We start from the raw sequence: 24,987 nt of genomic DNA, 5'->3' as shown, positions 1-24,987 counted from the left end.
ATATATATATATATATATATATATATATATATATATATATATGAAAAATTAAAGCATTCATAAAGCCAACATACTGTGTATATTTTTTTTTATGTCTACAGTGATCTCCCATTAAGAGAACGTTTTTTCCCACCGCCCACAGCTCCTATTCATGTATATGAGGTCGAGATATAACCGCAGATTAGCTTAACAGTGCATGCAGCCACCAACAGTGATAATCTGTGTTTTGATCACAGGATCCTTTTCCAGGAACTAAGGTTTCCTCCTCAGCCATCTCCAATTTCACTGCAGTAAGCAGGGAATGAACATAGATAGCATCTTTTAGATCTTCACCTTCAGAATTGCACCTTCAGCACAGAACACATCTGACTGTTGAAGTATTCACAGCATGTTATTCCTACCTCTCTGTCTGTCATCTGAAGTTTAATCTCTGTCACAGCTATGAAATATTTAACTCCATGTTGTGCCGCAGCAACAGTCATTACTGTTTGTAAACACGACAATCAAACCCAGCCAATCATGTCCGCTTTATCAGCTAAGAAGCTGCAGTGCTCCGGTGATAACAGAAAATATGTGCAATATAACATTTATCTCTGATTATTATTTTTAAGTTACAAATAAAAACACATACAACAGCAGAAATTTGCAACCTTAACAGGTAAAACAGTGAAAGCAGTTGAAACACGCTTGTATTCATCTGCTCTGTCCTTTGTTTAGAGGCAAACCCAGAGGTAGCAGCAAAGATGATAACAAAGCAGTGAATCAGACCAATAAAACATCAATTTCTGATTGTTTTAAAATTGTTATTCTCTAAGATACGAATAAAAATTATATGTGTAACAGGTATTAAGTAATTACAGCTGAAGTGCACTTCGTTGTGTTGGCTGCTTGGACCAGTGTTGCCACCCCAACACTTCACGGAGGAGTGATATTTCATACTTCAGTGAACTTAAATTTGCTTAATCTAGCCTGTCCCTTCGACTTCACTGAAAGTACAAAAGACCTCAGGCGGCAATGATCTTTCAATTCCTTGTAAGAAAAAAAGCTGACTGCTTTTATTTCAAATTTGCCTTTAGTTAGGGGACGCCTCAGGACACTTCCACTGTTTATTGAGGGTTTGGGGGCTTTTTAAGTTCAATATAGATGGTCTTTTACTTTTCTCTGAAATAATCCTTCTTCCATTATTGTGAACAACACTGTCCATTATCCTTATTTAGGTGAATCACTGAGCCTCGACCCAAGGTTTTCTTGTGTTATATGAGCTTGTGAAATAGTTTAGTCTTCATTTAAGTAATATTATTAGACAGCAGGGCATAAATTTAATTGCTATGCAGATGATACTCAGCTATACTTATCTATGAAGCCTGATGAAACTAATCACTTGGTCCGATTACAAAGATGTCTTAAAGACATAAAGACCAGGAAGACTCCTTTTATATTCATAGAAGACTGAGGTTGTTGTCCTTTTACCTGGAAAACTTAGAACAAAATTGTCTGGCTATGTAATTACTCTGAATGGCATTAACTTCCAGTGCTACAGTGAGGAACCTTGAAGTTATTTTAAACCAGGATTTGTCCATTGGCTCTCATATAATACAGGTTTCTAGGATTGCCCTTTTTCGCTGACTTAAAATTGCTAAAGTAAAGGACATTCTGTCTCAGAGGGATGCAGAAAAGCTTCTCTATGCTTTTGTTACTTCAGTATTGGACTATTGCAATTTTTTATTATAGGGCTGTGCCAAATATGCCCTGAAACGTCTCCAGCTGATCTAACATGCTTGAGCGAGGACTCTGATGAGAACTAGCAGCAGAGATCTCATATCTCCAGTTTAAGCTTCTCTTCAATGGCTCCCTGTTAAATCCAGAATAAAAAGTAAAAATTTACCCATGATGCAGTGTGTTGAATCCATAATGCACTTTGCTTTGTAGTAGTCAACTTGTATTTGCTTTGCTTGAAGCGGACCAAATCGCATTTGTAGCCTAACCAACTACTTCACAATTAGCCAAACTGAGCAGACTTTCCAAGACAACGGACTAGGATTTAAATTAAAAAGGCACCCTTAAGGCCCATTTATGCTTGACGCAGAAGACGGATATGCAGATGGACAGACAGTTTTGTCCGTCTTCTGCATTGGTTACGTGCGTAATTTGGTCCATTTTCAGGGAGCTCAACTATCCGTCGCTTGACACAGAAGATGGAGCAATACCACCGGAAATCACGGGAGCAGTGCTGAGCAGAATAGCTGACATTCGACCAGTGAAAGAAACAAACCACAGAAGAAGAAGACGATCAGAAAGGGAACAAAAAAGCAGAAGAAGAATGAAGGCGAGGACAATAACTGTAAAAATTGGGTGAGCTTTTCTGAAGAAAGACTATATGCGAGTGTTTAGGGCGTGTTAGGTGTCTGGAAACAACTTTATAGCAACGCATTACCATCGCCAAACAGTATCTGAAACTGACATCAGCTCGCAGGAGTGAACTCTGACCTTAGGACTGCCAAATAGTAGAGAAATTAATTTAACCATAACAACACAAAAGACGCATGGAAGTATACGGGATGGCGACGTATGACAACATTTGAAAAGGATGTCCCCATTTACGTATGTAAGGGAGCATAAATGGGCCTTTAAATTGTTGAGGGACGTCCCATGATGCACCAAGCTCTTCTTTTATATCTGTAAAGTGCCATGACATGAGATGATGAATTGGCGCTGTAGAAGTAAAGCTGAATTGAATATTCTCCCCAATGTAAAGGTCTCCAAACTCTTCAATGCATTGAAATTCATCTTTAACACCAGTGAGCTCAGGTTTGGATGTTTAATCCTTCAAGGAAACAGTTTATAAGGCCAGTCAGTTACATATGATGAGCAGTGAAACATTTTCAACAACCAAGAACAGAAGACAAGTTGACATCTTTTTAACAATGTAAGATTACCATGGCCTGTATTACTGAGAATTCACAGATGTGTTATAAATGACAGTTTTCTCATTTAGGATAATCATTGTTGCCAAACCACTGGACTCATTCACATTTTAGAAGCAAAGGAAGCTACTTTCAAGGCTGTTGCTTAATGTTAACGATAATCTGTCAAACATTTATTCATATGCTGTCTAAACCATGGACCCTGTTCAGTGTCAGAGCTGGAAGTCGAATCCAGCACATGTAACCAGTTCACAGCTCAACACCAACAGAAACACTCAGGAAGTTTGGTCTGCTATATTCAATTACTTTAATCAATTACTTTCAGAAAATAATGTGATATATTTCTGTTTAGAAACATCTAAATCAAAATGCAGTCACAGTAATGGGGTTGTTTGTTGAAAGCCTGATCAGTACATTCCTCATCAAGAAGATTTCCTTTTCATTATTTAATTTTATATATCTTACATATTTTAAATAAAAATATCATAAAATGTTTTAATTTTTTTTAATCTTATATTAGATTCCTAAATAATTAATCAGACTTTAAAATCTAGATTTAAAATAAGTAGCTTTTGGTACTGAAGCTCAGACATTAAAAAGGATATTTAACATTTATCACAACAGTGCAGTAATGTCAAAGAAAAAAATTATATTTCTGTTTTAGTCTTCAGCAGCTAATGTGTACCTCTATTTTTTTTTTTTTTTTTTTTTAAGGCAAACTCTAATCAACTCCTTTCTTGTGATGACAGTTGCTTAGTGTTTCCACAGTGCACTGGAAAAAGTAAACAACCTAATTTAATTATCACACCAGTTAGTCTAGACATATTAAGAGCTACCTAACCAGATTTCCAGACAGATAAAATGCATCTCTCCCTCATTTGTGACTTGTAAAAAAAACAAACTATTAATGTCTTTTGATTAGATTTCTTCTTAAGCTTCAGTCACTAAAGTTAATCAACTTCAAATTTCCACATCAAAGTCAACAGATTCATTGCTTATTTGTGTGTGAAATTTAAAGGTTTCTTCAGTTGGAAAATATTCATTTAAAGCTCCAGATGTCTTCTCACCTGGGTATAGCTGGTAGGAGCCTGTGTGATGCCAACGAGGCAGGTAACGAATCCTAAGAGGTAACCAAGCCCCTCCATCCATAATCACCCTAACAGGCCCCTTCACAAGCTCACACACACTGGGCCAAACAAACAGTCCAATAAAGGGCACATAAGCACACACACAGCTGACATCACAGGGAGGAAGAGAAAGACAGGCGGGAAAAGGGAGGAATGAAAAATGGAAGGTATTACAAGAGAGAAAAGCTGTTGGTTGCAGGCAAGCTGGATGACAACCTGAGAAACCACAGAGTCAGGTCACAGCATGCGCACGCACCTGCATGCACATTCACACTCTTGTGTGAGCATCCAGCTAGGTAAGTGATACAAGTACACACAGGCCTAAAGATGATGAATAATTCAGAGCTGAGGAAAGGGGGGACTGAAAACACTAAAGCGCACACACACGTCAAGCAGACATGCATATGAACTACGGTATTGATGAGGTGCTTGTTAAAGGAAGGCTACTACGGAAACATGGTGGATGTGCAGCGCACCACCCGCTGTTGTTTTGACTCTTCTGAGACATCAAAGCAAGGGAGGGATTTTAAGACTGGTGCACAGTAAACCTTTTTTACTGCAGGCATTTTGGCTTGTTGCAGGAAGAAAAACAGGTGTAATTCCTAACATTAAAACCACTGTATAACATTTAAGTGAGCTAGCTTAACAACAGGCTTGCTCACTATCATGGCTTAAGATATGTTTATATTCCTAACCACATTTTTAAATTCCAGCAGAATTCTATTTCAGAGATCAGATTTGGTGTCCAAAAACATAACTACAAGTGTCTGTTTAGTGAATGAGAAGAGCCGACTTCCATTGGAAAAGAGCCGAATCTTCATAAGGAGCGGGACTTTATTTTGACTGACACACTATGCAGCCATTCACATGCATGAAAGACTAGGATCAAACCAATTATAAAAGAAGGAAGGAAGAGCAGATTCATAGGTAAATGTCCAAAAAAATGCCCATAAAAAGGTCAAGACTTAACAGGCCATGTGCAAACAAATACACAGCAATAGGGCTGACAAGGAAAAACAAACAGAATAAAAAAAAATCAAAAATGATACTAAAGATGTGCACTGAAACCTGATTGTTCTCATTTTTAAAGTGATAACTTGGTTTAGAAATAACCACACAGTGTGATTCAAAAGCAGTTTTATGTCCAAACAGGTTATTTACTCCTGAACTTGGACAGCAGCCTACAGTCTTGTCCCATGAGTACGTTAGAACACACATACTCATAGATATGTGGCTAAAGAAGGTGGATGAGGTACACTGTCAGATATATTGTTATTAGGCTACATAGCCTGCTGTATCTTCTACAGTTTGTACAGCAAATTGCCACCTTCTGTGGGATCGTATTAGGATGCCGTGCGTCAATGGAGTGAGTGGTGCATCTAATGAAATGAAACCTCCAGGTGAGTCGGTCAGTGGTGTCATCAATCAGGCGACCAGGGCAAAGGTTGATTTTCTTATTAAACCAATAAACACTGTGAGAAAACACTTTAAAAGGGGAAAAAATCCAACCCTACATGGCTCTGTGAAAAAGTGATTGCCCCTAAATCTAATAACTGGTTGGGCCAGTCTTAGCAGCTATAACTCCAGTTAAGCATTTGTGATAACTTGCAATGACTCTTTTACAGCACTCTGGAGGAATTTTGACACACTCATCTTTGTAGAATCGTTGTAATTCAGCTACATTGGAGAGTTTGAGCATAACTTGCCTTTTTAAGGCTATGCCACAGCACTGCAGATTCAGGACTTTGACCAGGCCACTCTAAAGTTTTCATTTTGTTGTCCTTAAACTATTCAGAGGTGGACTTGCTAGTGTGTTTTGGATCATTGTCCTGCTGCAGAACCCAAGTTTGTTTCAGCTTGAAGTCGAACATTCTCCTTCAGGACTTTTTGGTAAACAGTGAAATTCGTTGTTCTATTTACCACAGCAAGTCTTCCAGGTCCTGAGGCAGCATAACAGCCCCAGACCATCCCACTACCACCACCATATTTTATTGTATGATATTCCTTTTCTGAAATGTTGTGTTATTTAAACGTCAGATGTAATGGGACACACATCTTCCAATAAGTTCAACTTTTGTCTCAACAGTCTCAACAGAGTATATTCCTAAAGTCTTGGGGATCATTAAGATCTTTTTTGGCTAAACTGAAACAAGCCTTTATGTTCTTTTTGCTCAGCAGTGGTTTTTATCTTGGAACTATGCCATGCAGGCCATCTTTTGCTCAGTCTCTTTTTAATAGTGTAGTCATGAATACTGATCTTAACAGAGGCAAGTGAGGCCTGCATTTCTTTGGTTGTTGTTGTGGGGTCTTTTGGATAAGCTGCGCTTTTGAGGTAATCGTGGTCGGCCGCTGGCTCCTGGGAAGCTTCACCACTGTTCCATGTTTTCCATTTGTGAATAATGGCTCTGACTGTGGTTCGCTGGAATCCTAAAGCATTAGAAATAGCTTCGTAACATATTCCCGACTTATAGATCTCAGTCACTTTGTTTCTCATTTGTTCCTGATCTTCCTTTGGATCACAGCATGATGTTTTGTGGTTTAGGATCTTTTAGCCTACTTCACTTTGTCAGGCAGGCCCTATTTAAGTGATGTCTTGATTGAAAACAGGTGTGGCAGTAATCAGAGGCTAGGGAGATTAAACTCAGCTTTCCAAAGATGCAATGTTTTAACGTGTGTGTGTGTATGTATGTGTGTGTGTGGGGGGTGGGGGGTGGGGGGGGGGGATCACGTTTACACACAGGGCGATGTAGATTTGAATTATTCTTTCGCTTCGTGATGACCACTGATCAGCCACGTAAACATATCCTTAGAATGAAACTTATTTGTTAATTATTTCATTTAAGTGTATACAAAAGTTATTAGTTAACTCACTGATCTTGTTAAGTCAAGTAAGATTGGCTAAAGTCAACTTCAGTGTTTTTATTTTTTGTTGTTTTTTTTATGATTACAGAATAATACACATTAAGGAAAACATGCAAATCCATAACAGGTTTAGCTCATTTTACATTTTTATCAGCTATTTCAAAGATTGCAGGCATAAATATGTTTTTAACGTTTTTGTGGGAAAATAAGTGATAAAATTCTGTGGAATTGGAGGTGAGACTCCAGGTTACTGCCACTTCCAAACAACACTCCTCACAATGATTTGGATCTATTGTTATTCTTATTTGTAATCTTTTATCATCAGATCAAAACTTGAAACTCATCTGTCAATTGTACTACAGTAACTTGCTTATTTGTTATTAACTAAGCTAAATATTGCTGTATTTCTTTAGAAACCCAGATAACATTCATAATTTAGCCTGTGAGTCAATGAGAATCTCGACTCACCTACAGCACCAAGTTAACAGCCAAACAGCCATCCTCTTGTGCTTAATGTTTACTTATCGTTTCTCTTGTACATATTCACATATGCTAGGGATAAAGACATATAGAAGAAGAAGCTTCAAACCTTTTTATTAACCTCTTAACACTAAAACCGCCAAAGGGGTCATTTTACCCCTCTAGGTTTTTAAAAATCGCTGTTAAAACAAAATCTATGACTTCATGACTTTTCCTAAAATTGATCCAGTAACCATACAGTGAGGCTTGGTAGGTGTATGACATAAAGACAAAGAAATATGACATTTATACCTAGAACCACCAAGTGTGGCAAAATACACTGCGATTCTTGGAAAAATAAGTCACATTCTAGTTGCTAAATCACTATATATTCTATATTTTTCAAACTTTTTACTGTATCTATTCTACTCGGTGGAAGTCTGGGGAAACATCTATAAAAGCACTCTATAGCCGATATGCACACTTCAGAAAGGAGGACAATAAACAAAGCAGGATACAGAAAACACACAAAACCGCTTTTATAAAATCATGAATGTTGAAAATTTTGGACTTGGTTAAATTAAAAACAATGCAAATAATGTGCAAAGTAAAAAATTGTCTATTACCAAAACATATCCAGAGAATGTTCATAGAAAGGGAAGGAGGCTATAATCTAAGGGGAGATCTCAATTTAAAAAACAGGTACATGAAAGATATATGTGTATATATATATACATATATATATTTATATATATATATATACATACATATATATATATATATATATGAAATATGAATGTAGTAAATATGTTTATTGATCTGGAATTTTTATGTTGTATATATCTTAATTTGGATAATAGTGTAGTAAACACTGTGCACAATTATTAAGCAAGTGAGTAATTTGACCATATCATCCTTTTCATGCATATTTTCCAACTCCAAGCTGTATAAACCTAAATACTTATTGGATTTAAGCATTTCAGGTGATGTGTATTTGTCTAATGAGGGAGGTTGTGACCTAAGGAGATCAACACCTATATTAAGGTATGCATAGTTATTAGGCAGCTCCTTTTCCTCAGGCAAAATTGTTCAACAAAGAGATTTAACTGACTCTGAAAGGTCAAAAAAAGTATTTTAAATGTATGCAGCACTCTTGAAATTGCCAAAATATTGGGGCGTGATCGCCGAACCATCAAACGTTTTCAATGCAAAAGATTTGAGAAAATCAAACATGTAGCTACCAGGAACCCATTATTCTCCAGCCCTGTCATATCCAGAACTGCAACCTACCTGGAGTGTCCAGAAGTACAAGGTGTTCAGTGCTCAGAGACATGGCCAAGGTAAGGAAGGCTGAAACCCGACCACCACTGAACAAGACACATATGTTGAAACGACAAGACTGGACCAAGAAATATCTGAATGGGCACAGAGCTCCGCTTCGACTCAGCAAGGTGGAGGTGGGGTACTGGTATGGGCTGGTATCATTGAAGATGAGCTAGTTGGACCTTTTCAGGTTGAAGATGGACTCAAAATTAACTCCCAAACCTACTGCCAGTTTTTAGAAGACACTTTCTTCAAGCAGTGGTACTAAAAAAAAGTCTGCACCTTTTAAGAGGTCCAAGATTTTTATGCAGGACAATGCTCCATCGCATACATCTAAGTACTCCACTGTGTGGCTAGCCAGTAAAGGCCTTAAAGATGAAAAGACATGGCCCCATTCCTCGCCTGACCAAAACCTAAAAAGACTGAATAAGAACTTGTGGGTCCTTCTTAAGCGGGAGATTTACAGTGAAGGAAAACAGTGCAACAGTCTGAACAGGGTCTGGGAGGCTGTGGTTGCTGCTGCACAAAAGGTTCATCGTTAACAGATCAAGAAACTGACAGACTCCATGAATGAAGGGCTTATGACCATTATTAAAAAGAAGGGTGGCTATACTGATCACTGATTTTTTTTTTTTTTTTTTGTTTTTTGTCAGAAATGTTTGTTTATAAATTTTGAGTTTGTTTATTATTCTGACATTAACAGATGAAAATAAACAAGTAAGATGGGGAAGTTTTAATTTTTCATTTAGTTGCATATTAATTCTGCACGCTAATAGTTGCCCAATAATTGTGCACACATAGATTTTCTCCTAAGAAAGCCAAGACCTCACTTACTTTTCTAAATATTCAGGTTTGAGGTTTATTAACATTTTTGGATTGATGGAGAGCACTGTACTTGTTCAAAAATAAATTTAATCCTCAAAAATACAACTTGCCTAATAACTGTGCACACCGTGTATAGACATCATGTAATACAAAGATATATACAAACCATGATGAGTAGAAAGGGGTGGGATTTAAAAAAAAAATTATGCATACTTCTTCCCACTCCTTTTAAAAACTTCTTTATACTATGATTTGGTGAAACAGTAATTATATTTTTTTTTTCTTTTTTCATTCTTTTTTTTTTTTTTTTGTATATAGTTTCGAAATAAACGATTGATTCGTTAAAGTGGGGCAAACATTCCCTGATGTGATTTGGGGTAAACATTCTCCAATGCGATTTCATCCTGGAGCTGCTGCACAATGAGCACATTTCAAGGCAAACAGAAACACCTGCAACCCAGACCGAGGAGAAGATGAGGTGCATTTGTGGTGTGAAACCGCAAAAAGAAGTGCAAAACAAAAACAAAGCCTCCAAAAATGTACGAAGGGTCAACATACAGTGCGTAGGCAGTGTATGTGCTGAGTAATGTGTGAAGAAAATAACAGGGGTGTGAAGCCAGTTTTAAGTTTAAATATAAATTTATATGGGCAAGCTGGTGAATGTGTCCAGGCAGAGGGAAGTCTGGGCTTCCCTGATTAGGCAGCTACCCCCGCAACCTGACCCCAGATAAGTGGTAGAAAATGGATGGATGGATGGATGGATAACTGGGCATAAACACTGCTACATTTGCATTGACTGTATATATCTATGATGGCACTTAATGCCCTTTTTGTTTTTTCTCACTCAGTCCTCCTTTTTTATCTTTCATGCAAATTTCTGAGGTGCTAAAAACACCATCAGAAGATCTGTTGTTACTACTGCCACATGCTAATCGTCTGGAACACACAACAGATCAGCTCAAGACAACATGACACGACAAAACACTGAAACAAAAGTGTCAATATATACAGTATATATATATATATATACATATAGTAGCAACACAGTCCCTTCCCTGCACTTTCCATCATTACGGTTAGTTCCTGAAAAGCTATGTTTCACACAAAAACATGTCAAGAAAAATGAGCCACTCATTTATCTTTCACTACAAAGGAAACACAATGTTTTGTGTGTTCTTTCCATGACTCATCACTGTGTGCATTCTCCTATAGTTAAATGCACTGAAAGCATAGACTTTGTGTTGCAGCTTGCAAACTGTAGAACAAGCATAGGTAGCTGAACAGGTTAAATCAGCCAAACTGTACACTGTTAATTTTTGAAGTTACTAAAAACTGTGAAATATAAATTAGGATGTTAAATAGTCCTAACATGATGCTCAATATGGCGTTTATTCATCTTAAGTCTATTCTATTCTAAGCTGATCATAATTTATGTTGACTTCAAACAGAAGAAAAATAAAAGATACTGACAGTAATTACAACGTTAATGTTGTAAAGACATCTTTACTTACCTCCATCAGAGACTGCAGCAGACTGTAAAAAAAAACAGAGAGACATAGATTAGGATTTTCCCTCTCACTGTGATGACACAGATTCATTTAAACTCCTGCAGCCTATGAGGGCCCAGAGGCAGCTGTCTGGGCTTGCTCTTAGCCACATGGAGACACAGATAGACTGTTTTTAGGTCTGGCCCCATTACCATGCTTACTGCCATATCTCAACAGGTCGGCGCCCACAGTCATTGTCTTCTGTGTGGGTGGACTCGATGGTGAACTGGCTGTGCTTGCTCTACAAGGAAGCTTCCTCGTCTGGGTGGGGCTTACAACATATACATGCGTGAAAATGTGAAGAAAGAGACCTGCTCCCAGTTTCACAGTGAAGTGTGATGTTTACTTGTTTATCTCACACTGCAGTTCCAATCTAATTCTGGTTACACAGTGCAAATTTACTAGAAAAGTCATATCAAAAATCTCCACACAGAAAGAAAGCCAACACATTTCTTAGAATGAAACATGTGGAAACAATACCGAAAATTATAATACAGAAAAAAGCTAACCACTATTGGATCCCATTTTCATTGATGCTTTACAAACATTTTCAGGCAAAACTTACTTTATACTAAATTCAAAGCACCCTCGCACAAACTGAAACCAGAACACAGAAACGCGACACACACCGTGGTGATTTTTATCCCAGACATGCTGAGCTGGAACGAGATCATTCAACACAGACATCAGTAATGTAGCTAACTCTGGAACAATGAAACCCTGTGTGACTCAGACAAAACTAAATGATAGGAGATGGGATGACAAAGTAAGAAAGAAAAAGTTGGAGATGGGTGGAAATTCAGGAAAGCAGGGAGCAGCAGCAAATGACAGGGTTGTTTGCCAATGAGATTATGAGAATAAGAAGAAAACAATGAAAGGCAAAATAGCAAAAAATACCCAACTAATAACAGGTCTCTTGATGAAAATCAGCACTAAGCTACTTGGGTTATGAATGATTGGATTTTCCTCCAGGGCTGTTTCACAGTCACTCATGGCAAATGCATCAACATCATTTCTGCAATATATATATATATATATATATATATATATATATATATATATATATAAACACCAATTATCAAATATTTTACTTAAAATACGTTGTATAATTATATTACAGAAACTGGTCAGCAATCTGTCAACACCAGATATCAAAGTGCAAAGTAAACTGCAAATTGCAAATGACAAGAAACGTGGAAAGTGTTGCTGTGCCAAGGGTGCATGAGATGAAATAAATGTCATTACATCTATGGGCTGAAAAATATTCGAATTGAAACTGACATAGATGTAAAAACAGTAGCTTCTCAAAGTCAGTTTCTACAGCTGAGAAGTGCACTGTAACATTCACATTTATACTGTAGGAAACGACTGACTTCATTTTTTTTGTGCCAGAATCAGGAATGTTCATGTCAATAAACAAAACAAAAAAACAACTATAGGGCCCTTTGAAATCTGTTTTATTTTTTTCCAAAACTGTTCCAGTACCATCAGTGAGCTGTGGCCTCTGTATTTAATCCGGCTGCTTAACCAGCAATAAACGTCTTATTTATTTATTTGTTTGTTTTATTTTAACAGCTGTCTCTCATATTGGTATTTTCATTGACAGCAAATTATATTTGATGATGATACTGACAACAAATGACACCAAGCTGTTACTGTTTGCTTCTGAAGAGTAAAGTCTGTCTGCTTTGGTTCCAATGTGAATGCAGACAAGTTCTCCAGAAAGCACCAATGCTCTGAAACTCCAGAACGGAGCCAGACGCAAAACCATAACCATTTGTGAACTGTTTGTGAATTGAAAGCACTAGCACAGACCTTCCTGTTTTTCTTCTTCTGTTCTGTTGTTGCCGTTGTTTTGCATATGTGAGTGCTTTATGTCTTCATTTCAGTTTTTGGTGTATTTCAAAATGGAGTGCCAGCATTGTAGCAGCACTTACAGACACGGCATTATTACTCCAGCGTTTTCTGTATTTGTTAATAGCCTGTTAAAAAAAAATACTGTGTCTGAGTTCCCAAAATGCCATTTCCATGTGAACAAAATTTGCAAACTTGTATCTGTGTGGACATGGCTTTTAATATCTGGTACCAAATAAATGAGTATGAAAATGCCACAATTTTGTTTCCATGTTTACAATCATACAGCTTCTTTCCTGAACTGATGACACCAAAATCCCATTTCTCCCTTTACCCACCAACACGAGTTGTATTGAACCAGTCCAACACATTAAATATAATACTGGAAAGGAAGTCAACTATAAACCCAGCTTTTTCTTCATTTTAGTGTAACTCTGACATACTGAATTTATATGAATGAATATGTTAAAAAATACTGACCAATATGCTAATATCAGGATTTTCTACTCCCTTAAAATTGACATCTGCCTGAAAAAATGTAGTATTGCCAGACACTATAACTTTTAGCTGAAAATTAATCTTGTTAAATTTGATGCTACATAAGTAAATGTGCAACTTGGTAATTTTCCTTTTTCCCTGCCCGATGGCACAGCCTGTATAAATACTGGGGTTAGATATTTCAAAGTGTCCCTGGAGGAGTAGAGGTTGGCAGCAGTGGGTGAAAGAGATTTCTTGTGTCACTGTAGCAGATTACTAAAGCACAACAACCACAAGCCAGGAGTGAAAGTGACTGGCAGAAACTGGTTCGTGTTTCTGTTTGAGTTAGTCTACAGAACGAATGCATATGGCCACCTTGTGTTAGAGATGTTTTCTACGTACAGTAGGACACTGTCACGGTGTTTGGCTGGGGTTGAGATTTCCCAGCCGTCCCTGAAGGCATTCTCCCTCCAGCTCTGCCAACCTGTTCCTGATCTCTGACCCGTTTTGACCTGGATTTCCTGACTCTGCCTGTCCCAGTCTGGTAACTCTGTTGTTTGGATCTTTTTGGAACTCTGACCTGTGGACTGTCTTTAAAGATTGGATTTGGATTACGGAACTTGTTACTCCCCTTTCTGGATTAAACTAGAGGATTTGTCTGGACCCTTCTGAAGGCTTTAACCTCAGTGGAAAACGCAGCGCTATTTTACCGTCACTCCAAACTAACACTGTTTTCTAGTTCAGCAATTCCAACAGCCCCCGGTGGAGTTTCCAGTCGCAGCCCTCTCTGTTCTGTTGGCTTCCACCTCCTCTGCTGGCTAGCGGACTTCCCTGATGGATCACTATATCTCGCACATTCCTCCTGATCACTCTGGTTCTCACCTTGGTTCTCCTACCCTCACAGGCAAGCAGACTGAGTATCCAGATTCTCCACCAGGAAATATTCTCATCTCTATAATAAATCTTATTCACCCAATCCTCAGTTCTGACTTTTATTGTGGTCCAGTTTGCTGATACGTGACAGGACATATTATTGTGCTTTTCTAGGCGCGTGTGTTAAGCTTCTTCCACATTCATCTCTACTGTGATCATTTCCAGACGTTCAATGTGGTAGAAAGGTTTGGCCCATGGTTGAGGCCCCAAGTCCCCTCTGCTCTATTTTCTTCCCTTAATTCCTCTTCAACCCATTTTCACTCTCTCCTTCCTTCTTTTGTACTTTCCCCAATCCAGTCGTCTGTCTCTCATTACCACGTCTTTCCTTCCTCTCCCTTCAGATCATTTTCTCTTTCTCTGCCAGCTTCAACCTTTCCTTAATCATTCCAGTGGTGTTTACCCTCCTCTCTTGGCAAGTCCTGGTCATTCCTCTGAGCCCAGAGAGAATAACTGGGGTTTTCCAAACATTCCCTACCCAAATTCCTCTCCCCATAACTAGTATCCACAGTGACGCTAGAAAAGGGTGTCTTTAAAAGAGATAGACAACGTGATATGCATCTCCCATTGTTTATGAAAGGAAAAAAAAAAGATATCTCTGCAAAGTCCCATTATGTACCAGATTTTATCTTAACTGGTTATAAACTCATTTAAACTCCAGTTTTACTTATAGAACCGATTTTTCCACGGTGTCACAGCCAAATTGTGGTCTGCTGAAAGTGATTTTTCACGAGAATATGTGAACTTTTATTCGCCTGTCATCAACGTTCATTCACTGATAAGATCAACAAAAGACTGACAGGCAGATGATTGATAATCCTAGTTATGGATTAGATATCTGTCGAGGACTTGATTTTTTTTATTATTAAAAGAATAAAGGTTTCCAAGCAAAACCTCACAATGCCTGTGTTACTGAACTTTATAAACTCAAAGATGAAACATTGGGTTTCTTCTGATAAATACAAACTGAAAATGTTGTTCATTTGCCACTTAAACCCTTTCAGTGTGTTACAGTGTAATGGTTCTAGCTGGACTATTATAGGGGCCAAATAAATAATCGCTGATGAAATTTTCACTCGTATTGTAAAACGGATTAGTCAAATTAATTTTAAACTTGTTTTTTGTGTTTCGTTTTTTATATCTAAGTAATTTACACTCAAAATCTAAGTGGAGTGAGATGATGAGAATCTTTAGCTGTAACTTCACAGAAGTGTTAAAAAAAACATAATAATGGATAAAGACAAAAAAAATAAAACAGATCAAAGAGTTTATAAAATACTAAATGAAAGATCTACAAGGTAATATGTAGACATTTGACAATTTCAGTCGTAGTGTTCAGGTATAGCTGTTACTGCAAATGTCTGTCATTTTAAGGAATTAAAGGGGTAGTGCACCCAAAAATGTGTTTTTTTGAGCTGTTAACATCACAGAATTACTTATTGTGATGAAAACCACATATACTGTTGATAAAAATTGCATTTTTTAGTTTATTTTAAAAACGGGATTTTGTGGGTTATAACGCCCTCTACAGGGTAAAACCAGGTTATGTTTTCGTGACAGAGAGAGGTTATCTACGTTTCAAGAAAATTTCACAGCCCCTCCCTCCAGATGCAGGTAGACGAGTCCTCACCTTGCAGGCATAGAAAACCACGCCCACCAACGCATATGAAGGGATGTGAACTATATGGCGTAGATTTGATAATTTCAGACTTCTATTTTTTCACAGAGTTTCTGATTAAATGTTCCTGCAATGGGATGGATTTGTGCTTTTGAGGTGTGTGAAAGTAACACCAGACTTTATTCTTTACCTGCTGATCCTCATTTGTCGACAGACAGCAACTCAAATTGCAGCAGTGGCAACTTACAGCGGCACTTCCTGGAGCTGCCACAACCTGCAGCGAGTCTCCAAAGCTTTCCAGAGCTGCTGGAGCTGCTGACAGGTCAGCGTAACAGCGCTAACAGCTCTGACTGATACGGTTCAGGACCACCTGGTTCTTGTGTAGCTGAGGAGATTTAGGAGGGTAAAAGTCTTCCACCTCAAATACCGCTCTGTGGCCGAGGTGCTTTGTGAATCTCGCTTTGCATCTTGCCGGGGAGCTAAGCTGCTGTCTGTCAATCATTTCTGCCTGTGTATCCTGACCCACCCACTCTCCGCTCCCTGATTACCCCACACCTCCCACCCAACCCTTGCAGTTTCAGCCATTTTTCAAATTCGGCAGTAGGTGGAGTTACGCAAAAAGTAGGAGGTGTAGTTACACTTTAACTAAGTGAACAAACAAAAGTTTTTTTATAGCTGTACAACTTGTCTATTACAATATTAGTGTTCCTTCTTTCCCTTCTAATGTTTTGCATATCACATCATAAAAAATTATCTGGTTCTTATCATGTAAAAAAAAATCATAAATACAAACTCAGATGAACAACAACATACAACATTTATACCATGCCATTTATTTAGGGAAAGCCAAGTCAAAACGTAGGAGCAATGTGTGGGAGTCCACCGTAAAGCCTGGTACACACAAGAGTATTTTCTAAATCTATAGAGATTTTTTATCTGTTAGAAACCCCACACATAAAATAAAAAAATCAAACATTTAACAGTTTTGATCGTACTGTGTGTGGTACGCTCCGATAATCTCAGTACAGAGCAACACACACATAACGATTCTGTGCCAGAACCGATCTAGAATCTAGTCCTCCAAGCCAGAAATCTTGCGGGATCGAAAGGGATCGAACACAAACGAAGAAGAAAGAGCAACAACTGGAAAAAAAACTAAGAAGAACCATGGCAACAACTGATTACACCCAGCATAGCAGAGGACATACATAATGACGCAATGGTGGTCTTGCAACTATTATTAACAGAAAAATCCAGAACTGAAAAAAAACAACAGACTGGAGACAGCATAAACACGGACTTTATATCGTTCCTGGCTCCCCAATCAGCTCGCCCTCTGATTGGCTACATTCCGTTCCATGTCACAATCCACACAGTCACAACTCAGGAGTCGTCAGCTTTCCACACATGTGAAGTTGTAAATATTCAACATTTTCAATACTTCAGATTGTCGGCCACGACCCATTTCAGAGCCAATTGTCAGATCTTAACACACCTCAGACCAAAGGATAATTTTATAGGATAATCTTATAAGACATAGGCAAATCAGGCTTTTGCCGTTCTTGGTCAGGAAGGGGGAAAATCGGGACAAAAACTGCCCAATAATCTTTATGTGTGTACCCAGCTTAAGTACTTTCTCAGGAGCTGAGAGGAAATGTAGCAGACAGGTGCTGCTAATCAAATGTATTTAATTAAGTGACCATCAGTAAGTGTGAGCACCTCAATAAAAGTAGATATTTTGGTAGTTTGCTGTTCTGGAGCATTTAGGTGTGTGCAACACAAAGTCAAAAAGGAACAACATCAGTAAAGCTCTAGACATGCAATTGTTGCAGAGTTGTAAGAATATCCACAAACAATTTGGAGTCCATCATTCTAGTAAGATTATTAAGAAGTGGAAAAGAAGCAAGTCTGTTTCTAAATTTTCCAAGAAGTGCTCGTCCCAGCAAATTTATCAAATGTTCATGCAATGCTTATCAAAATTACAAACAATCCAAGAGCTGCATTTCAGACTCTCCTGGCCTCAGTTAGCATGTTTAGGTGTTTAAATTTATGACATTTGAGCAAACCACAAGAACTCTGGAACATTTTACTTTTTTTTTCCTTTGTGTGGAAAGGCAAGACCAAAGTAGCGATATTTGGTCATATTTTACAGCACCAGATTTGAAGAAAACTAAACAGTGCTTATAAGTGGATAACACCTCATACCAACAATCAAGCACAGAGGTGGAGGGCTGATTTTTGGCTTTCTTTTTTTTTTTTTTCAGCCACAGGACGTGGACAGCTTGCAGTCATGAACTGTGACCATGAACTGCTCTGGACACCAAGGTACTTTAAAGTCAAATATGAGGCCATCTGTCCGACACCTAAAGCTTGGTTGAATCTGGGTCATGCAGCAGAACAAGGATCCAAGTACATAGCCAAATATTTAACAGAATGGTTGAAAAAGAAAATGATGAGGTTGCAATGACCCAACCTGATGGAAATGCTGTTGTTGAACCTAAAAAGCTGTGAGCAAACAAACGCCTGTACAGTATAAAGGAATGTGTCAAAACAACAATGAACTGATTGATAAAGTCAGGCAAAAAATTACTTCAAGTTTGGGACACTGCATCTGCATTTTGGCTTGTTTTATTATAATAGTTATTTTTATTATAAGAATTTTAAATAGTTATATATAATTTTCATGAATTAGTGAATCTATAGACTAATCAATGTAGCGCTGAGATTTAAAACACTGTAGTGTGTGGATGCTGGCATAATGTATATTAAATCAGATCATAGAATTTAATTAAAAACAAAACACAGTCTGTGAAGATTTATTTTTAAGTTCTAAGCTCTGAATACTGATACAATGTGTGTGTGTGTGTGTGTGTGTGTGTGTGTGTGTGTGTGTGTGTGTGTGTGTGTGTGTGTGTGTGTGTGTGTGCGTGCGTGTGCCCTAGAGTTATACAATGAACACACATTGCTTTGACACCCACTTTAAAATGAGATAAGATGGCTGAATCACATGGCAGAATAACACTTACTGGAAATGCACCCGTGTCAGAATCAGACATCCAGGGACTTTTTTTTTCCAACTCATCATCAGCCTCTGTTAAATGACAGAATAATCTGCTTCACACTAACTGTTGATCAGTCAGTTACCAGCTGGATTATTTGCGACTTAAAAACTCCTTTTCTCTGTCTACAGGCTGAAACGTGTTGGTTTACCTGTATCTTCTTGTTTTCAGCTATAATTCCACCTTGTAGCTGCATGCCTAACCTGTTTATGTTGAATTTGTGTGTGTAGGGAGTGGTTGGTCACTGTGTGTACAGGTCCCAGCACTTTATTAGCTGTGATCAGGGAGGAAGGAGAGCTTACGTCATCTGTTATGGAGCCTGTACGTCAGAATCAAACTATGACTAAACACAGATTACAATTTACAACCATTAATCTGACAGTTATCATAATATTAATACTTTAAAGCCATAAAAGTCTCTAAACAATCTTAGGTTTCCGGAGGATGCCCTGTTTATGTGCATGTGTTTAGGTGGACGATGGATAAAAAGCAGGTCTGTTTCATGGGATGAGACACAGAGCTGGCACTAATACTTGACTGGGAGAGTAAAAATGTCTATCAGTTGGAGAAACTGAGGGATAACTTATGCTGTCACACAAAGACAACACTGTTTGTAGCACAGGAACCTACTCCTGGCAACATTATCTCACTTAACTGCCACCTTTGGAAAGGAATGAGATTCTACACAGGGAAGAGACAAGTGAAATATGGAGGAACATCAACGCACTCCTGTAAACATTGGTATCACCAGGGGTAGACCACACCTTTAACCGAACAAATGGCCAACACACACACACGCACACACACAAACACACACACACACACACATGCTAACCTTAAAAGGTGAGTCAAAATTCACAACTGCATGCACTCAAGCACACACAGAAACACACACTTCCAGCTGACGAGGAAGCTGTTGGACCAACAGTCTCAATGTGTGTGTGCTTGTGTGTTTACTTTTGAATATGAGGTGAATAGTGGCCACCATTGAGAAGACCAGAACCGTCCTGCCAGGACTGAACCGCTTAGCTTTAGCATAGCTTAACTCAGAGGAAACCAAGAGATGGAAAACCTGATTAGACTCTTTAGTCTCATGACTAAAAAGCAAGTGAAATCAGATGTGTGTGTGTGTGTGTGTGTGTGCGTGATGTTGCTTTACATGAGATGTAGCAACACAGATTTTCTGACTTTCAGGGAACAGAAGGTTCAACGAAATTTTCCAAATAAATGATAAAAACAGAGTGGTTGGCAGCTACAGTGTGAAATGAAAATCTCTGTAGAAGTCTGGGATAAGTCCCAGCAATGCACTCAGGAATCAATATCAACCTCCATTGATGGGGAGGAATTCAGATAATGTCTTCTTTCCTACAATAGAGCCACACAGGAGATGTGACTGAATCGCTGATAAATGTCTGTTTTACTTGGCTTGTTGCCTAAAAAAAAGTCACTATCACAGAGCTGCAAACAAGATGTAAACAGTGATAGATTCCCTGCACCTAAACACTCACTCTGAATGACTCCCATTAACTTTTCCATCGTTTTAAAGCTCTTTTTTCTCACTTTCTTTAACACAAACAAAGACACATACACACAGAAAGATCATCATTTGAGTCACAGAAGCAAGAAAAGGAAGCTTTTTCTCTCTTTGCCTTCATTTGTCTCATTCCTCTACCTTTTTTTTTTTTTTTTGCACCTCCATCTCTCTCCCTCTCCAGCTCCAGCTCTACATCTGCCTTTGAGAGAAAGGAAAAACAGCCTGGAGCTGACTAAAGGTCCTGTTAGTCTTGCTTTATTTCTTTTTTTCTGTCTCACTTTACCTTTAAACACTCTTCCACTGCCTGGCACATCATCCCTTCGCTCTTGAAAACAGACAAACCTTATGCCTTCTTCTTTCCCAAGAGCTCCAAACTTATTTTATCTCCATCCATCTCCCATTCCCCTTGTTTTCCCTCTCCAAAGGTATGAAGTAAAGTAATCCTATTTCACTCTTTGCTGCGAGTAATAGTCCTCAGTTTAGTCCATCTGTCCCTGTCATTCTTACTTATAGTGAGTAGAGCAACCAACAGCATGCACAAAGTTCTGTTCTCACTTCTGCTTTTTCTTACACTTTAATTTTCTCTCTCTCTCATTTTCTCTTTAACTGTACAGGATACAAATTAAAGTCAGGGTAAAAAAAAAAAAGTCAGCCAATCAGGTAGATCAAGTAGATCAGGTGAGTTTTTACTGTTTTTTTGTTTTGTTTTGTTTTTACATTTCGGTCCAACAGTAAGTGAGTTTCTATTCTACTGATTAGAGAAAAACAAAGAAAGTTGAGAACTTTCTTCATAACTACCACATGTTAACTGTGTGTGTTCTATGTGTGTATGTGCGTCCTACTCACTGTATTGAAGTTCCAGACCCGCTTGAAGGAGAGCCTCTTCCTCAGGCTCATCCTGCTCCCCTTTCAAAGAGGAGGAAACCTGCTGGCGACTTAATCTACATCTCTGATGCACACAAACACTCATGTATATGTGTGCTGACACAGACAGAGCTTCTTTGGGATTTTTCTAAAGCAGGAAATTCATGCAGACAGCTGACATGGATGGAGCAATGCCTCAGTGTGTCTGACACAAACACACACTCACACACAAACCTCCTTAGATTCAACTTAAACTTTTAGTTAAAGTTGTACTGAGTAGCTGTGCCTCACTGATGTGTCATTTCTCTCTTACTACACTCTATACCTCTCCCTCTTTTTCTCACACACTCCTCCACACTCTCAGCTGACAGACTGACGGGGAAGTTCCATTCTCTCGCAGACACACACCGTCACACTCACACATAGCCTTGTTTCCATAGTGACACGCCCCCATCAGGCAGCAGTTACCAAGAAGGGGAGGGAACAAAGGTCAGTCTGCCAATCAAGCTGCAGCACAGACCTCACCTCTCCACCCTCCTGCTCACCCCCTCCCTTTAAATCATTTAGATGGGCTTCATTTCGCTCATATTCAACTATCTGCTGCAATTTTTAGGTCATTAGGAAATTAGATTATCTTCCTTGTGTAACTATGGAAAACAAGAAGAGAAAGAGACCAGAGGAGGCATTTATGGAAATGAATTCAGGTTAGTTAAAAAGGTCACGAGACGCAAACAAAGGCACTTCACAGGACACAGCAGCACACTTCAGCACATGCACAAAGACTGCAATTGAATTTGTGCACACGGCCTTGAGTCTACACCTAGTTCCCTCCTAATTTCCTGTTTTGGTACAAAAAAAAAAAATAATAAAATAATAATAATAATACACTTTCTAAAACCCCTTCTCTTATACTCCCATGCTCTGTCTCAGCTGGCCGTGATAACTCACTCACAGGCTCGTACAGGGCTTACATTACATGACAGTGGCTCTAAATGGTGGATGGTAGCCAGCTCAAAGCAATCCTCTGTGAAAAAGCATGTGTGTGTTCTTGTTCCTGGTGACCCATCTACAGATATCTGTCAAGAATCAGCAGCACATTGAAGTAGTAACTTTCTGACCTTAAAAATGTGTTCCTGACTTGTTTTGATGACACATCTGCAACTGGATATCAACACATAGGCCGTTTTGAACAGACACTGTAGCTGATTCACAAAAGAAATCCAAGAGGATGCTATCAGAGGATTGAAGATAAGAGAAGCGTCTACATCACACTGACTTTTACTGGCTGGAGAGAGCTCAGAGCGGAGGTACGGTGCAAGCCTGATATTGAATTAGCCTTAGTTGGAACCCATTTATGGAAAAAGAATCAATATGTGGAGGCAACAAAAAATATAATATATAAATATATAAATAAAAATCAAGTGCTTTATAAAAAATGACTAGTTTTGTCACTGTATAAAAGATATTTTAAAGACTAGATGTACTGAAAAGGACACTTTCTTTGCTTTCTTTTCAGCACAACAAGCATCATTTGAGGCCAGAGCACTCCAAATGCTGTGCCATATTGTTGTTAAAGTTAATGTTAACCTTCCACGTCTCTGTATCATAGCAACATCAGGGATGGCTCCAACACTCAGCCTCTTAACCACCACACACACACACTTGAACACACACTGAAGCTGAAGGCGCTGCCAATGCACTAATTAGCAGGGCTTCCAGTGTTAAAGAGGCCACCACTGGAAACTAATTTTTTAAAACAAGCAAGTTTGCTCAGCACAGTTTATACAATCAAAAAGCACCACAAGAAGAAATCCTGACAATGCTATTCTTGAACACCTCATTGGTCTGTCACACGTCATTGACAGGACAAGAAAAAATATGAACAATACAAACCATAAACCCTTAAGTTCACCTCAAAATAAGTCTAGTGATACAGAAAAAGAGAGGCATAGCATGGCACCACAAAGGATAAGAGGCATATGAGGGAGTTTAAGGTGGCTAACACCACATCCTGATGAGCAGCGAGAAGAAAAAGATAAAAAAAAAAAAAGAAAGATCAGCCTAATACCTGTAATCTAGAGGAGCTGTTGCGTCCACAGTGTTTGTATACACATTAAATCATGGTCTTTTCAAAATCACATCAAAATGAAAGCGCAAATATTCCACTTTGTCTGCAGTCCTGCTCCGTAATACTGAGTTTTTCCAACAAAACGTACAGTAGCATCTTAATATTAAACTAAGTAACTGCAGATTAATAGCATAACAGGTAAGAATTATCTGTTTTAGAATCTTTAAAGAATAAATGTCATTCATGTATGGACAGAGGCAAATATTGTTATAAATATAAGAAGAAAGCATGATGATGTGGAAGAAATCCATGTCTGCTTTTTTCTTTAACCAGTGAAGTGACAAACATGAAAATGCAGCATTTGCATGAGCTCACTTCTAAGGCATTTCCATCAAAAGAACCCCATCTTTTCTGCACAGAAGGGGGTAGTCTACCTCTTCTCTGTTTCCTTCCTCTCTGCATAACACAAACAGAAAAACTGAACATTGCCCTCTGCTGTTGTCATTTAGCTCAGACATTAGATGGAGCAGAGCAGCAGAAAAACCAATTAATGATTATTTAGTTGTTTTTTTTCAACCCTGATCCAAGACCTGTAATGAACGAGGACCAGGGCTTCAAGAGGGCTTTAATACAAGTATAAATGCAATCATTCAAAAATCCCTATTAATTCATAGGTGGAATGGCTTAAAACTAATATATTCTAGAAAATATAAAGGTTTTATATCAGATTATTTACTAGGTAAATCAAATATGAAAATGTATGTCTAAAAAATAACAATGCATGTGAACCACTTATTTAATATAAGAAGTAAGTTAATCCTAACTCCTAGTTCTCTTCATATTAACTCTCATCTTGAAGTCTGGGTCAAAAAGTTTTGATATAACTGCAGAAAATTGCTATGTACGTTTTATTTGTAAAACATGATTTAGGGAATCTGACATGCCATGAGCTGACATAACTGCTCTGAGGCACAAAATGCTAAAGAATTTAAGGATATTATAAACCTGAAGCTCTTTTCTCCTTCCAGCTTTATTTGTACAAAAGACTCCACACATGAAGTTATCAGGATGCAGTTCTTGATTAAGTCAAAAGTCCTCTGGTAATTTTCTCCTCATGGCATACGCGTTCAAGGAACGCTAAATTGTTGAAAGTCCAAATAAAACTGCTTTGTATCACTTTGAATTAAAATTTGATTTAAAAAGAAAAAAAGTTATCTTTAGTGTACTGATTTGTCTGTACAGCATTAACCACTCACCTGACATTATTTCTCTAACGGTGTATCGTTATGTGCATCAGAATCCAGCAAGTCACCTCCACATATAACCCAACATAAAATGCTATGACACAACTATGGGACTGTTTGGAACTTTTGGGACTGTTTTATAAAAACTATTTACAGCCAAAAACCCTGTTAAATTAGATCTCCCAGTTTGGTGCTGCATGGTCTGAAAACTTAAATCCAACTTAAATAAGACTCTGTTTACAAAAGCAGTAAAGTTACCTCCCAAAGCACAA

At 38.2% G+C, this 24,987-nt stretch overlaps 1 protein-coding gene across 3 annotated transcripts in view; it reads right to left on the bottom strand.

Moving 5' to 3' along the window:
• Positions 1-24,987, bottom strand: part of rgs12b (regulator of G protein signaling 12b) — a 58,527-nt gene that overhangs the window by 14,218 nt on the left and 19,322 nt on the right. For all 3 annotated transcript variants that reach the window (XM_041983194.1, XM_041983193.1, XM_041983195.1), the window contains exon 6: positions 11,032-11,053. In XM_041983194.1, the coding sequence (XP_041839128.1) occupies positions 11,032-11,053 (22 nt within the window). The remainder of the gene's footprint in view (positions 1-11,031; positions 11,054-24,987) is intronic.

Source organism: Melanotaenia boesemani, chromosome 4 (genome assembly GCF_017639745.1).
Source record: "Melanotaenia boesemani isolate fMelBoe1 chromosome 4, fMelBoe1.pri, whole genome shotgun sequence".
NCBI classification, from domain to species: Eukaryota; Metazoa; Chordata; class Actinopteri; order Atheriniformes; family Melanotaeniidae; genus Melanotaenia; species Melanotaenia boesemani.
Note: the sequence above shows the minus strand (reverse complement) of the source record. Positions and strands in the feature narration are given on the sequence as shown.